At 42.0% G+C, this 16,788-nt stretch overlaps 1 protein-coding gene across 1 annotated transcript in view; it reads right to left on the bottom strand.

The window, feature by feature from the left end:
- The window catches only part of LOC124152885 (endoplasmic reticulum membrane sensor NFE2L1-like), a 55,091-nt gene extending 40,639 nt beyond the window's left edge, over positions 1–14,452 (bottom strand). The window contains exon 1 of the mRNA XM_046525941.2: positions 14,311–14,452. Within this exon, the coding sequence (XP_046381897.1) occupies positions 14,311–14,382 (72 nt within the window). The 5' untranslated portion in view covers positions 14,383–14,452. The remainder of the gene's footprint in view (positions 1–14,310) is intronic.
- Positions 14,453–16,788: the final 2,336 nt, after the last annotated feature.

Here is a 16,788-nt window from a genome sequence, read left to right as displayed (position 1 = left end):
AATTCCGCTCCTAAACATATTTACAGTGATTCAGATAAACCACACGGATGTGATAATAATGGCCGTCTCGACAAGAACATTAATTTCTCGGCAGCTAAATAAAATAATTACACGGAACAAGGGTGCGTTTTGGGGTGACAACCATACAATGACAGATTGTGTCGCACTGGGTATAGTTTAACATATTTTATTCAACTTAAGATGGAAGGGATTGGTAAACAGACCTAACTGTGTTATGTAAATACCACTCCCTGTTAACTTTAAGGTAAAGATACAATTCAAATCATATTAAAAGTAGACCACCGGGTATAACGATAACAATACGTTAATTCTGAACACAATATTCATACTTTCTTGAAACCTAGAAGATATCTTGTATCAGTCTTAATTTTTGTGTGATGGAAAATGGTACTAAAACCAAGGTTGATATATAATTTATCCATAATTTTACATAATGACCTATAGTTTATAGTGGCGTCAGCTTTACTTGTTTAACATGCAGGTTCAGAATGGGAATTCCTGGCTTAGAGTGAGTGAGTTAGGTTTAACGACGTTTTAACAGTATTCCAGTTATATCACGGCGAGGGAGTGGGAGTGGAAAGCCCGAAGTGATGCGGGTCTCAGGCGTTTACCACTTCGGTGAAACCAAAGAGCACGGGTATGGTGCTGACAAACCTAGAAACATAATCGGGGCGAACCGGGATACGAACCCACAATCATTGTTCTAGCGTGCCCAAAGGACGCAATTCTACACAGCGAATTGCGGCGCCATAGACGACTAGGCCACACGTATACTCCACAGGGAGCTGAGAATGACAATCGATTCATTATGATCACTATGAGCATGCGCCCAGTTTGGTGTTCAAATATAGCCAATATACACGGCCTCATTGTTGTTATCATTTAGTTAAACATGTATCCGATTCAGGATATTGTTCTGGGTAATGAATAAAGTTATTATTTTATTTCATGTTAATAGCTAGATATATCGACGAAATGTTTTCTACAACGTAGCAATCCATTAAAGGTATTAACCGGTATACTGAAACATGTACTTGGTTCTTGAGCACGGAGAATCTAAGAACAGATCGCCGAAACGCAGCGTCTGATGATCGTACTCGCAAGGCCAGGTGAATCTGTCACCTGATACGCCGCAACCCTGACCCGAATGAATGGCTGCCCCAGCAGAACAGGTACAGACGCCGATCTCACACAGATAATACACACTACACAAGAAAATAGGGGGTCATGTTGTTGGGGAAGGGGGCGGGGGAGTTGCAGACGAGACGTACGTGAGCAGTCTACCATTGAATATCAATATGAGTACACCAACAAAACTCCATTATTATTGTGTTGTTGATTGTGGGCCGGTATTGTGTAGGGTCGCTTGACGAAGAGGTGCACCGGGTTCGTGTTTTTAATGACACAATACCACCCTGCACAGACAACGTCAACCCGATTTTCTTCGACCGGCGTATTTTTTTCAAGTAAACTATTAGGATGAGTAAACAATAATGTTCCTTCATTAAAAACAACTTTTGCCGCCAGAATTTAGCAGATTCGTGAGAGCAATCTCTGCCCCACAGTTTTGGTAAAAATATGAAGACTATATTTTTCCTCAAGCGATTATATATAATGTCCATGAAAATAGAATGGTTAATTGTACAAATTGTGAGGTATAATTGATGATCGATCTCTGACATCATTATGTCGAATATTATTTATAATGCGTCTTTCTCTTTCCGGACAATCGATTATCGGGACATTGTGGTAACCAACACATTTAGGACAATGGTTCCTGCATTCATAGAATATATCTTTGAGTAAGAGGATGGTAGATGGTTGTGATGGCAAGCAGAGAGGTAGAAGATTGAACACGTCAAATATGGTGGAGTAGAGCAGTGTTCGAAATACCTGCCTGCCCGACCGTCCGAGACGGGTTGATTTCAACTCGGGCTGCCAGATTTTCAAATCCCCCTGCCCGACGGTCGGGTTATATTTCATATGTGAAAATATTCAAAATATTTCCCGATGATTAGCATTAATTCACATGTAAAGATGAATGATAAAATGTAACCAAAAAGAAACCCCGTTAGCTTATCCTGAGAAACATATGATTATAGTGGGCAGGCAGGTTTTGGTCAGGGCTGGCAAGTATTTCAGCTTGCCAGTCCTGTGGTCTGGCTGAAATGTTTGGGAGTTTCATACCCTGAGTAGAGAGAGGTCGCCTAAAAGATTCAATATGCAAGGGTGATCTTGCATCTTCGTTTTTCTTTATTCGTTTCATCGACAGAAAACTTTCTCCGTAAGGAAGAAAAAAACATTCACGTTGACATATTTATGTAGGACACTGAAGCGAGAGTTTATATGGACCCAGATTGTCTCCTGTCAGGATCCGTTTCTGGCATAGGAAGACACAGCTAGGCGAGAATAAATAGACCAACATACTGCTTCCATACCAGGATCCGCTTCTAGGAGAGGAAGTCCCAGCAAGGAGAGAATAAATAGACCGACATCTTGCTTCGATACCAGGATCCGCTTCTAGCAGAGGAAGACACAGCTAGGAGAGAATATATAGACCGACATATTGCTTCCATACCAGGATCCGCTTCTAGCAGAGGAAGTCCCAGCTAGGAGAGAATAGATAGACCAACATATTGCTTCCATACCAGGATCCGCTCCTAACAAAAGAAGTCCCAGCTAGGAGAGAATAAATAGACCAACATATTGCTTCCATGCCAGGACCCGCTTCTAGGAGAGGAAGTCACAGCTAGAATTGAATAAATAGACCAACATATTGCTTCCATACCAGGATCCGCTTCTAGCAGAGGAAGACACAGCTAGGATTGGTTGGTTTGTTGTTTAACGCCGCACTCAGCAATATTCCAGCTATATGACGGCGGTCTGTAAATAATCGAGGCTGGACCAGACAATCCAGTGATTAATATCATGAGCATCGATCCACGCAATTGGGATACGATGACATGCATCAACTAAGTCAGTGAGCATGACCACCCGATCCCGTTAGTCGCCTTTTATGAGAAGCAAAGTCGCCTTTTACGGCAAGCATGGGTTGCTGAAGACCTATTACACAGCTAGGAGAGAATAAATAGACCTACATGTTGCTTCATACCAGGATCCGCTTCTAGCAGAGGAAGACACAGCTATATATATAGACCACTTAAGATATTCACGAATATCACCACACATTGTCATATGGCAAAGCTACACATATATCGATACATTTCTATTGCCCGGGAATATCTAACCAGTTCTTGCCACGGATAATAGAGTGGAAGGAAAGATCATCCCAAAATGGGATTTATGACGAACACGCTACTATATGACACGAGGCGTCGTGGTACATTGGAAGACGAAGAAGGACAGTATGTGCGTTTTTTCCGCAGTGCTGGGCATGTATCGGACAACACACCATCAGCTCGGCCATCCGTGACGTCACTCAAAAGATTGGTATGTCTAAAAATAAACACAAATAAAAGGAAAACGTGACTCTACATCTCGAATCACGTGACATAAAAATGTCGCTCCAGTTAACAACCAATATCACTTCTACGTTGTTGAAACCTTCCTGTTAAGGGTTTCTCTGAACGCAGAGTTTCCAACACGTGCCGATAGGGGCCTGTTCATTGCCCGAGAACGCTTGTATTTGTCTTCATGAAGACCCGACGTCCGTCGCACCATACATGTGTTTCCTGTGTTTTAATCACCGTTTTCCTACAAATTACCCACTTCTATATTTGGTACGGATTGGGAATTCCGTTTTATATTTCAAATTATATTCTTTTAAGTCCACTCATCAACACGTGATTTCCGAAGGTCGGTAGGTTCTCAGATATATGGTTACCGGTCCTCAGACATGGTTAGTGGTCGGTCTTGGGACTGGTGCGTGGAGAGGGTGAGTTGGGTTTAACGCCGCGCTTTGAGCAGTGTTTCAGTTATAGAGTTGCGTACCGGCTAAATGTGGGAATAAGGTCGGGTTTGACGCAGGTAATAAGCGTTCACAAGAGTATATGGTGCGGTCAAACCAGGGAACATGACGAGGGAGGAATCTGGGATTCGAAACCAGGATCTGCGGATCCTGCGAAGCACAGTGAATACACAGCGACACACACCGACACACACGCACACACACACACACTGACTAATTAAGTAACGAATAAATTGGAATGTCTTTTGTCTGATCAAATGTGTGGCTGAACCTTATAGTGATTAAATGTGTGGCAGGTCCTAAGAGTGATGAAATGTGTGGCACGTCCTAAGAGTGATGAAATGTGTGACAGGTCCTTAGTGATGAAATGTGTGGCAGGTCCTAAGAGTGATGAAATGTGTGGCAGGTCCTAAGAGTGATGAAATGTGTGACAGGTCCTAAGAGTGATGAAATGTGTGACAGGTCCTAAGAGTGATGAAATGTGTGACAGGTCCTAAGAGTGATGAAATGTGTGTCAGGTCCTTACAGTGATGAAATATGTGTCAGGTCCTTATAGTGATGAAATATGTGTCAGGTCCTTAGTGTGATGAAATGTGTGGCAGGTCCTAAGAGTGATGAAATGTGTGACAGGTCCTAAGAGTGATGAAATGTGTGGCAGGTCCTTAGTGTGATGAAATGTGTGGCAGGTCCTAAGAATGAAGAAATGTGTGGCAGGTCCTAAGAGTGAAGAAATGTGTGGCAGGTCCTTAGTGTGATGAAATGTGTGGCAGGTCCTAAGAGTGATGAAATGTGTGGCAGGTCCTTAGTGTGATGAAATGTGTGGCAGGTCCTAAGAATGAAGAAATGTGTGGCAGGTCCTAAGAGTGATGAAATGTGTGGCAGGTCCTAAGAGTGATGAAATGTGTGGCAGGTCCTTAGTGTGATGAAATGTGTGGCAGGTCCTAAGAATGAAGAAATGTGTGGCAGGTCCTAAGAGTGAAGAAATGTGTGGCAGGTCCTTAGTGTGATGAAATGTGTGGCAGGTCCTAAGAGTGATGAAATGTGTGACAGGTCCTAAGAGTGATGAAATGTGTGACAGGTCCTAAGAGTGATGAAATGTGTGACAGGTCCTAAGAGTGATGAAATGTGTGGCAGGTCCTAAGAGTGATGAAATGTGTGGCAGGTCCTAAGAGTGATGAAATGTGTGACAGGTCCTAAGAGTGATGAAATGTGTGACAGGTCCTAAGAGTGATGAAATGTGTGGCAGGTCCTAAGAGTGATGAAATGTGTGACAGGTCCTTATGGTGATGAAATATGTGTCAGGTCCTTGGAGTGATGAAATGTGTGGCACGTCCTAAGAGTGATGAAATGTGTGACAGGTCCTAAGAGTGAAGAAATGTGTGGCAGGTCCTAAGAGTGATGAAATATGTGTCAGGTCCTTAGTGATGAAATATGTAACAGGTCCTAAGAGTGATGAAATGTGTGGCAGGTCCTAAGAGTGATGAAATATGTGACAGGTCCTTATAGTGATGAAATGTGTGACAGGTCCTAAGAGTGATGAAATATGTAACAGGTCCTAAGAGTGATGAAATGTGTAGCACGTCCTAAGAGTGATGAAATGTGTGGCAGGTCCTAAGAGTGATGAAATGTGTGGCAGGTCCTTAGTGATGAAATGTGTAGCACGTCCTAAGAGTGATGAAATATGTGTCAGGTCCTAAGAGTGATGAAATATGTAACAGGTCCTAAGAGTGATGAAATATGTAACAGGTCCTAAGAGTGATGAAATGTGTAGCACGTCCTAAGAGTGATGAAATGTGTGGCAGGTCCTTAGTGAAGAAATGTGTGGCAGGTCCTAAGAGTGATGAAATGTGTGACAGGTCCTTGGAGTGATGAAATGTGTGGCACGTCCTAAGAGTGATGAAATGTGTGTCAGGTCCTAAGAGTGAAGAAATGTGTGTCAGGTCCTAAGAGTGATGAAATGTGTGGCACGTCCTAAGAGTGATGAAATGTGTGGCAGGTCCTAAGAGTGATGAAATGTGTGGCAGGTCCTAAGAGTGATGAAATGTGTGACAGGTCCTTGGAGTGATGAAATGTGTGGCACGTCCTAAGAGTGATGAAATGTGTGACAGGTCCTAAGAGTGAAGAAATGTGTGGCAGGTCCTAAGAGTGATGAAATGTGTGGCAGGTCCTTACAGTGATGAAATGTGTGGCAGGTCCTTGAAGTGATGTACCGTGTGGTAGGTCTTTCCACGGTCAACTGTCTGATCCAAGGGAAGTAATTCTTATTTCCCACGCATCAAGGTTAGGGGCCAAGTCAACAAAACACCGTTGGCTGTCTGTTATAAGTTTTCTCGAACGTTGCCCCCCCCCCCCCCCCGCGGAGTAAATGAGCTGAGTCCATGGCTGATATCCGCATACAAACAGTCCAACAGATCGATACTGTTCCCGACAAGACAAAAACTCCTTCAATAATAATGAGTTTCGGCGAAAGGAAGCTTTGAAAAGGAATGTTAGGTATATCATATGTGTATGTAGGAAGCAAGTAATACGTTTTTATAAATCAAGCTTTGACAGATATATATTTCATCAGCTGACCAGGCTAGCAGTGTAGACCTACGTCGCCATGTGTTCACCGTATCCGTGTCAAGCGTGTCTATGTTTTCGCTATCCGTGTCAGCTGTTCACCAATATATCCCTCATAATGTTTGTTGTGATGGAGGTCACGTGCATTATCGTATTAATACGCCTGGCCATTGTAGTTCAGAAAGAGTATGTAGTATATGTTCATTGCATCATAATCAATCTATAACATGTGTTAGCCTGATTCAGTTTGGGTATAATAGAATCTCCATCAAAATGTAACCAAGACCATTAAATGTTAACATTCCCGGAAAACCAATCCAGAGACTGCGACGATCATGTCGTGATGGCCATGCAACAGCAACTACAAATATCCGTTGTTTCAGGTGAGGTGAGGTGAAATGGGGTTTACTGTCGAGTCCAAGATTATTGCACTTATATAGCGACGTGCATGTACGTGTGTGTGTTTGTGTGGCTGCTTGTACTAGTCCGAACTGATGCCGATTTATAGTGCTAGCTCACTGAAATACCATGCCGCAGTTTAACATCAGTACCCCACTCAGACACAGTATACTGACTCCGAGCCGACCAGTCCTTGTTTTAGCCTCTTAATGCCGAGCGCCAGACAGGGTAACAACAAGTGCCATCTTTTAACGTCTATTGGTATGACGCGACCGTGGATCGAACCCCGGACCTTCCGCTCTCCGGGCGGACGCTCTACCACTAGACCACGGAGGCGGTCCGTTGTTTCAGATTAGAGCTGTGCAGTCTCAAGGGTAAAACACCGATTCACCACCGCTATCTTCATTCTTTAATGGCCGTATGTTAGAATCTTTATAAATTGCAACTGCGCAAACGTACGCTCTGATACTGGGGGCGCCAACATCCACATCACCTGAATCCCGGATAGCATCTAATTTTTCCCTCTGAGTCTCATTCATCACCTCTGAATATCCCGAAAAGGGTTCGATTTAAAGTTAAGTACTAAAAAAAATATCGAAAATAATTGTTTTACTTACACCATTTTTTTTTTTTAATGTTATCTGCCCATGAAATGCGATTTTTAGCGTCCCGCGTACCACGCTGCTGGGCCCCGAATACCTTCACAATAGACTCTGAATCCTCGTACCAAAAGGGGATTGGCAGTCTCATACAGTGGTGAGCCATGTTTAATGAAGTGAAAATGAATACTAGCAGTCGATTTCAAGTAGTTTACACGTTAAGCAGCATATTCACCAATGATGTTTACATATACTTCGTATAGCCATTCGGGTTATATTATCTATTCCCGTACTGCATGTGGTAAAAAACAGGGGTGAATTTTGAGCACCTGTTTGTGTGCCGAGGACGTATTAATTTAGCTGATAGCGGGAGCTGCGTCAAGCACCTGGGATTGCTCAGTCTAAGGGAAGCAACTCTGGGACGACCTTGACAAACCGGTATCATCAGCACAAACTTCAGGAATATGAATTCTGATTAAATACTATAATTGTGTGCCCTTACTATCAAACACCCATCTCTCTCTATAAAGAAAGCGTGTGACTTTTCACTAAAATGAAGATACAAGTAGGTACATTTTCTTGGTAGTTCGCCTTTGGGTAGAAGAGAAAAACGTTAGCCACGAAAATTCAAGACCTCTGTCAATATTCCTTCCAAAAGTCCGGCAAAAGTTGGCAATTAAATTTAAAGTGATAACATGCCTGCCTAAATTTTGAAAACTGTTTACAATTATTGGAGTCCAACACGAAGTTCACCTCGCTGCCTTGCTCCACGCACCACCAACCAGCAACAGAAACTGTTGACGGACACTCAGATGTTTTTTAGATATTTGTTTGGTTTGGTTAAACTGATTTACTGATACATCATTTTAGACAATGCAATCTGGCCGCGCCTCAGTAAGTATAGCTGTCTCACGTTGTGGGCACACATCCCCAGCCATGATGTTACCTTCTTCAAGAGAGAATGAAAATAGACCAATTCTTATTCCACGATTGTAATGCAGATAATACCCTTTAATTTGCCATGGATGGTAAACTCAACATTGCAACAATTAAATGTCAGGCAGTAGGGATACATCTTGTCTTTCCTGGTACTCGGACAAAAGGAATCTATGAAAATATGATTCTTGACCAATTTTCTGTATTTCAAGGTGAACCTGGGGTCATTGTTTGCCCTCAACACAGTGTTTGGTCCATATGTGTGCGTGCATGCGTGCGTGTTTGTGTGTGTTTGCGTGTGTGTGTGTGTGTGTGTGTGTGTGTGTGTGTGTGTGTGTGTGTGTGTGTGTGTGCATGCGTGCATGCGTGAGAGAGGGATGGAAATACGTTAATTCTGAAAGGACTGTCGTAAAATATGTAAGGTACACATCTGAACTGTGTGGCAGGTCCTTACAGTGATGAAAAGTGTGGCAGGTTCTTACAGTGATGAAATGTGTGGCAGGTTCTTACAGTGATGAAATGTGTGGCAGGTTCTTACAGTGATGAACTGTGTGACGGGTCCTTACAGTGATGAAAAGTGTGGCAGGTTCTTACAGTGATGAAATGTGTGGCAGGTTCTTACAGTGATGAAATGTGTGGCAGGTTCTCACAGTGATGAAATGTGTGGAAGGTCTTTATAGTGATGAAATGTGTGGTAGGTCCTTATACTGATGAAATGTGTGGTAGGTCCTTATAGTGATGAAATGTGTGGTAGGTCCTTATACTGATGAAATGTGTGGTAGGTCCTTATAGTGATGAAATGTGTGGTAGGTCCTTACAGTGATGAAATGTGTGGTAGGTCTTTATAGTGATGAAATGTGTGGTAGGTCTTTATAGTGATGAAATGTGTGGCAGGTTCTCACAGTGATGAAATGTGTGGAAGGTCTTTATAGTGATGGAATGAGTGGTAGGTCCTTACAGTGATGAAATGTGTGGTAGGTCCTTACAGTGATGAAATGTGTGGTAGGTCTTTATAGTGATGAAATGTGTGGTAGGTCTTTATAGTGATGAAATGTGTGGCAGGTTCTCACAGTGATGAAATGTGTGGAAGGTCTTTATAGTGATGAAATGTGTGGTAGGTCCTTATACTGATGAAATGTGTGGTAGGTCCTTATAGTGATGAAATGTGTGGTAGGTCCTTATACTGATGAAATGTGTGGTAGGTCCTTATAGTGATGAAATGTGTGGTAGGTCCTTACAGTGATGAAATGCGTGGTAGGTCTTTATAGTGATGAAATGCGTGGTAGGTCTTTATAGTGATGAAATGTGTGGTAGGTCTTTATAGTGATGAAATGTGTGGTAGGTCCTTATACTGATGAAATGTGTGGTAGGTCCTTATAGTGATGAAATGTGTGGTAGGTCCTTACAGTGATGAAATGTGTGGTAGGTCCTTATAGTGATGAAATGTGTGGTAGGTCCTTATAGTGATGGAATGTGTGGTAGGTCCTTATAGTGATGAAATGTGTGGTATGTCCTCGTAGTGATGAAATGTGTGGAAGGTCTTTATAGTGATGGAATGTGTGGTAGGTCCTTACAGTGATGAAATGTGTGGTAGGTCTTTATAGTGATGAAATGTGTGGTAGGTCTTTATAGTGATGAAATGTGTGGCAGGTCCTTAGTGATGAAATGTGTGACGGGTCCTTATAGTGATGGAATGTGTGGCAGGTCCTTACAGTGATGAAATGTGTGGCAGGTTCTTACAGTGATGAAATGTGTGGCAGGTTCTTACAGTGATGAAATGTGTGGCAGGTTCTTACCGTGATGAAATGTGTGGAAGATCTTCATAGTGATGAAAAGTGTTGTAGGTCCTTAGAGTGGTGAAATGTGATGTAGGTCCTTATAGTGATGAAATGTGTGGTAGGTCCTTATAGTGATGGAATGTGTTATAGGTCCTTATAGTGATGGAATGTGTGGTATGTCTTTATGGTGATGAAAACTGTGACAGATCCTTATAGTGATGAAATGTGTGGTAGGTCCTTATAGTGATGAAATCTGTGGAAGGTCTTTTTAGTGATGAAAAGTGTTGTAGGTCCTTGGAGTGATCAAATGTGTGGTAGCTCTTTATTGTGATGAAAAGTGTTGAATGTCCTTATAGTGATGAAATGTGTGGAAGCTCTTTATTGTGATGAAAAGTGTTAAAAGTCCTTATAGTGATGAAATGTGTGGTAGGTCCTTATAGTGATGAAAAGTGTGGAAGGTCTATATAGTGATGAAATGTGTGGTAGGTCTTTATAGTGATGAAACGTGTGGTAGGTCTTTATAGTGATGAAATGCGTGGTATGTCTTTATAGTGATGAAATGCGTGGTAGGTCTTTATAGTGATGAAACGTGTGGTAGGTCTTTATAGTGATGAAATGCGTGGTAGGTCTTTATAGTGATGAAACGTGTGGTAGGTCTTTATAGTGATGAAATGCGTGGTAGGTCTTTATAGTGATGAAATGCGTGGTAGGTCTTTATAGTGATGAAATGTGTGGTAGGTCCTTATAGTGATGAAATGTGTAGTAGGTCCTTATAGTGATGAAACGTGTGGTAGGTCCTTATAGTGATGAAATGTGTGGTAGGTCTTTATAGTGATGAAATGTGTGGTAGGTCCTTATAGTGATGAAATGTGTGGTAGGTCCTTATAGTGATGAAACGTGTGGTAGGTCCTTATAGTGATGAAATGTGTGGTAGGTCCTTATAGTGATGAAATGTGTGGTAGGTCCTTATAGTGATGAAACGTGTGGTAGGTCCTTATAGTGAAGAACAGTGTGGTAGGTCTTTATAGTGATGAAAAGTGTGGTAGGTCCTTGGAGTGATGAAAAGTGTGGCAGGTCATCTCTATCAATAATATTTCGTGGTTATCTGTTCTAAAGAAACAGTTCTTCGGTATCAAGCAGCTAACGTTATCCATGTGAACAAAATATCTTGTTTACGTCAACATTGGCCTTCCTGTCACTTCAACAATGATGTAGGTCGGATAAAGTGAGTCGTGCTTTATTTGACTTTGGTTTGAGAGAGTTACATGGGGATGAGTAATAGTTGAAAAGATGTAAACAAATTAATAAAATAAACCGTATCTTTATCTCGCACGTGTATAATGATATGTGTTTATACGAAATACAAAAACATAATTATGTATTCTTTTTATAAAACATTCCTAACTGTAAATTATTACACTAAACATGTTTGTGTTAATCGGGCACAATGATCAAAGGGAGACAAGCACTGTCATGGGACAGACGGGAAACGCGGACCGAGTTTCCGTGCAGCGAGGCATGAGCACTTTTGTACAGCGTGAATTCATTAACGAGGAAACATACAGTATGCTAAGCATAAGGGAGGTAACTCTCATAGAGAAGTATGTTCATGGTAATATAAACCGCATCTGCATGTCTCCACTGATCTAGTTCATTAAAAAAAATATTACACAATGTAACTATTAATTTGAAAAAGATTAATTATGGAAAAATATTGATAACTTTACCACTGTAGATATACAGAACATTTTATGCCATTCCGTCTAGCAATTGCGTCACTGCATTTCAATTCTAGAATTGTACACGGTGAATAATTGACGTGTCAGTCTACAGGAGTAAAATGCAGTAGGCTAAGGAATACGTAGGTAACTCTCATAGGATTCATGACCGCCGTTATATTCATAGCTGGAATATTGCTGAGTGCGGCATTAAACAACAAACAAACATTAAGAAAATAAAGTTTTATAATATTACGTGTTATTTAGCAAATATTCCATATATGTATGTGTGGAATGAGTGAGTGAGTATGGCTTTACGCCAGCAATATCACGGCGGGGGAAACCAGAAATGGGCTACACACATTGTACCCATGACGGGAATCGAACCCGGGTCTTCGGCGTGACGAGCGAACGGTTTAACCACTAGGCTACCCGACCGCCCCTGTATGTGTGGAACATATCTCAAAAGTCATATAAAATACCCCCCACCCCCATTGATTGATAATATGGGTTCAGGGTCATTCCCGAGGGCGAAAATACATGGAAATATACAAGTCTTCTGTAGTCGCCTTCTATACGAGCAGGGGCGGTCGGGTAGCCTAGTGGTTAAAGCGTTCGCTCGTCACGCCGAAGACCCGGGTTCGATTCCCGACATGGGTACAATGTGTGACGCCATTTCTGGTGTCCCCCGCCGAGATATTGCTGGAATATCGCTAAAAGCGGCGTAAAACCATACTCACTCACTATATACGAGCTCTATTTGAGCGAGGTTCTGTGAACTCTAAATAGGTATGTCTTTTACGTTTTATTTTCATGGTAGGACAGCATTTGTAAACTTGGAAAACGCCCTTAATGACAGTATTATGTTAACACCATATTTTATGACTTCTGAACGTTGTGCTTTTGGTCATGTAGCAAACTCACAAGAGTGTAAATAAAAGTGACATTATTAGAGTTTGACATACGCTGCATCAACAGAATATGTAATCAATGCACATTTCATTGAGCGAATTTATAATTCCTCAAAACGTTCTTTTATACAGATAGTTATACACACATAGCATCAAGTCAATTGGAAATTAAAAAAAGTTCGTTCCAATAAAGACAATTAGGCATAACTGCGAGCCATGTCCATACAAGTCATGTGGTCTTTCTGAGTAATGGCAGACTTCAGAAATGATGAAACTACTAATTTGAGAGGTTTCAATGTAGTCAAATCAGTATGCGTATGCTAATGAACAGTGAAAACAACTTACAAATCGCCCAAATCGGATAATTCTATTAATTCCTATGTCATAAATAGATCATGATTGACATTTTGAAACTAGGCAGCCATCTTGGATTTTCGGGTATACATTCAAAGTAAGTGAGTGAGTATTATTTTACGTCGCTTTTAGCCACATTCCAGCAACATCACGGCGGGGGACACAAGAAATTGGCTACACACAGTTTACCCATGTAGGGATTCGAACCCGGTTTTCGGCATGACGCTTTAACCACTAGGCTACCCCACCGCCACATACCAAGAAGAATAGTTCTGGAAGTTTTGCCTGATCATAATTATATTCATGTATATATGATTCATTCATGTTCTTATTGCAAAGAATCTATGAACACATCAGCAATGGTTTTGAAACAAAGTATCTTAAGATAAATCTGCAAACGCCATCTATCTGCTAGTCTATCCTTGTATGTATACAGCGCACATTTGCGACAGAAACATTTATTGATCGACAAAATGGACAGTTTTACAGAGTAACGCAGCATCATGTCAGAGAGACGTATCGACTAGCTTAAAAGAAGCCGCGTTGTGTATGTTTGAAAAATAGAGACACACGCACATGAGGGTAACATCTTTAGCTGTGCTCATACACGCACGACTATATCCCATCCCAAACGAAAAACAGTCTCATCGTATTTACTTTTCTCAAGGACGACGTATAATATAGTTCAACTACGGACGTACATTTACATTCCAAAAGTCGACATCAGCTTGATAACGAATCTCAATTTTAGAGTGAAAATAAAATAAAATATAAACTGTTAAATATAAAATAAATAAAAAATATAAAGTATAAAATATAATCTTTTGGTCCATGCTGCGTTTCTCTCATCCAGAACGCGACAGCAAAATATAAACGGACTTCAAGTGAAGTGCAATTCTATTTTCTGTTATATATACTATATTTACATTATTGTCAATATCGTACTAGTTTTAGTCAGATATATTTTACCTTTAACCCTGTGCACACTTGCCAACGCCACTATCGCCGCGTTATAGCGAGGGGTGCATGTTCCGTAAGATCTACCCGTTAAGAAAATTTGTCTTACTCGAAACATCAACACCGAGAAGAAGGATGACAACCAACCTTGCCGGTCTCATCCGGGCTGCATCGGCCGTAGCCCAGGGCCCAGATCCTGTCCCCATACTTCTTGCACATGATGGGGGTCGGGCAACATGCAGGAGGAGCACCTACCCCTTTTGGAATACGATGTATCGGGGATATACATGGACGATGCTATTTACATATCAGGATTTCAAGTGCAATTCAACAAGGGTGGAGCAACAAAATGGCCATATATGACTTTTGGAAATGTGTTTATGAATACGTTATATTTAGTGTCGACTTAACATGAATTGATATGTGTATGTTACAGTCAAATTAATCAATAAATACTATACAATTACTCAGTTTGCCACCCCTACCGCACAATAGTGGTTCCCCCCAGTGTGACCTTGTTCAAACAGCAGATTAGTGTAGTCCTCGACCGTCTCTTGATGGCAAGTTGATTTTTTGATGTGGTGCAATAGCTAGTCGGCCGTCACAGGTACCCGCACTGTAGATCACCTGGCAATGTTTGTGCTTCGTTCCGTGAATCAATTATCACTCACTGCATCGCTGGACAGAATGAGTTTGGGCGAACTAGCCTGAAAGTCCTGTTCGACGATTATTATTTGTCCCTTTTGATGTCAACATGTACCTAATAGTTGAATGAAGGCGCTCTTGGTCGCCAAGTATAGCTTTGTCAATGCCATGATACTCCATGCGACCAACGCAAACTGTATACAAAGTACTAACTACGGGCAGATTTATTATAACAGGTCACTATACTAAATATCTATTTTCAGTATACGTTTCACCACCGAGTGTAAATCAGATCGGCTTTTTTCGACACAAGATCATTGAATGTGAAAGTGGGCCCATATATACCAACAGCCCTGAAATGATAAATATACGTTAATATGTCCCGTCATGTACTCCGGTATAGAGAGAGTCCGTTGTAATGCTTCTGCGATGATTAACAAGTAATACTATCGGAATTATAGTAAAATATCCGCTGGGTACCTGTCGCCTGATTATGATTCGTTTTTGTTTGTTTGTTGTATAACGCCGCCCTCAGCAGTATTCCAGCTATATGACGGCGGTCTGTAAATAAACGAGTCTGGACCAGACAATCCAGTGATTCACATCATGAGCTTCGATCCACGCAATTTGGATACGATGACATGCTGCGTTGCACCAAGCAAGTCAGCGAGCCTGACCACCCGATCCTGTTAGTCGCCTCTTACGAAAATCAATGTCGCCTTTTACGGCAAGTATGGGTTGCTGAAGACCTATCTAACACGGATCTTCACGGGTCGATTATGATCCGTGGTATTTCTCAATCCGTATGGGGGCTTTGCGGTAGCCTAGTGATTGAAAAGTTCGCAAGTCACGCCGAAGACCCGGGTTCGATTCCCCACATGGGTACAATGTGTGAAGCCCATTTCTGGTGTCCCCCGCCGTGATATTGCTGAAATAGTGCTAAAAGCGGCGTGAGACAATACCCACTCACTCGCTCCATCCGTATGTGTCAGAAATAAGTAAACATTTCCGATGTGGATCGCTATGGGCTTTCGTCTCACATTACGTTGACATACCGTAATGTAACTGAAACACTGTTCAAAGCGGAGTTAAACCCAGATAACTCACTACCTCAGCGCATGCATATGAACTACGGACTGTAAGCCGTCATGTGTAGTCTTTGTAAGTAAAAGACCCTGTAGGACATAGGCTTAGAATCTACTCTCCCGATGGTTGTCGTTACAACATACTGAGAACTAGTGGAAAGAACGTATCACCCGTTGTACTATCGAATCCCGACCGTTAGATCCAAACTCAGGTATACTTAAGTTTGCCCGGTAGTGTAGTGGAAGTAAACGTCCTGTTGCCTTAGAGTGAGTGAGTGAGTGGGTCGATTGAGTGAGTGAGTAGGTTGAGTGAGCGGGTGGTCGAGTGAGTGAGTGAGTGTCCGGCTTTACGTTTTTACAGCTGCTCCAACGACACCTCACCGGTGTTCCTGCAATGTTTGCATGCGGGAATAGAACTCAGGTTAACGGTATGACAAGCCAACGCTCCAAACAACAATTCGCGCCACTAGTGAGTTCATCTAGTCTGGTTAACTTTGACCTCAGTTGACTGCAGGATCAAAACCTCAATACACAGGCCCTGCTCCTTCGTCTGTACGCCAACTGGAGAATTCGCTAAAACGCGAAAAAACTATCGATTGAGAGGAGCCAGGTAAATGAGACGACCTAAAGCGAGCTGTGACTCAATATACTGCCCGTACATTACCCCGTTATAACAACCACAGTCCGTGTATATACTGAGGCTGTGGTAGTGTTTCTGCATACAGAATCCTTGATGAGGGAGTATGTACAGTCAGGTTCGCCTCCCTGCATCCGTCCAGTCCCCGGGGGACGGGCAGGGAAGCTTGTTTCCTTATAGTGCGGGACGGGATGCCGTTTGCGCAATACCTGTTGACATTAAACTCTAGACCAGACCCAGTTAAAAAAGCAAGAAATG

The sequence above is a fragment of the Haliotis rufescens genome, unplaced genomic scaffold (genome assembly GCF_023055435.1).
Source record: "Haliotis rufescens isolate VD_foot unplaced genomic scaffold, xgHalRufe1.0.p SCAF_4, whole genome shotgun sequence".
In the NCBI taxonomy this organism is placed as follows: domain Eukaryota; kingdom Metazoa; phylum Mollusca; class Gastropoda; order Lepetellida; family Haliotidae; genus Haliotis; species Haliotis rufescens.
Note: the sequence above shows the minus strand (reverse complement) of the source record. Positions and strands in the feature narration are given on the sequence as shown.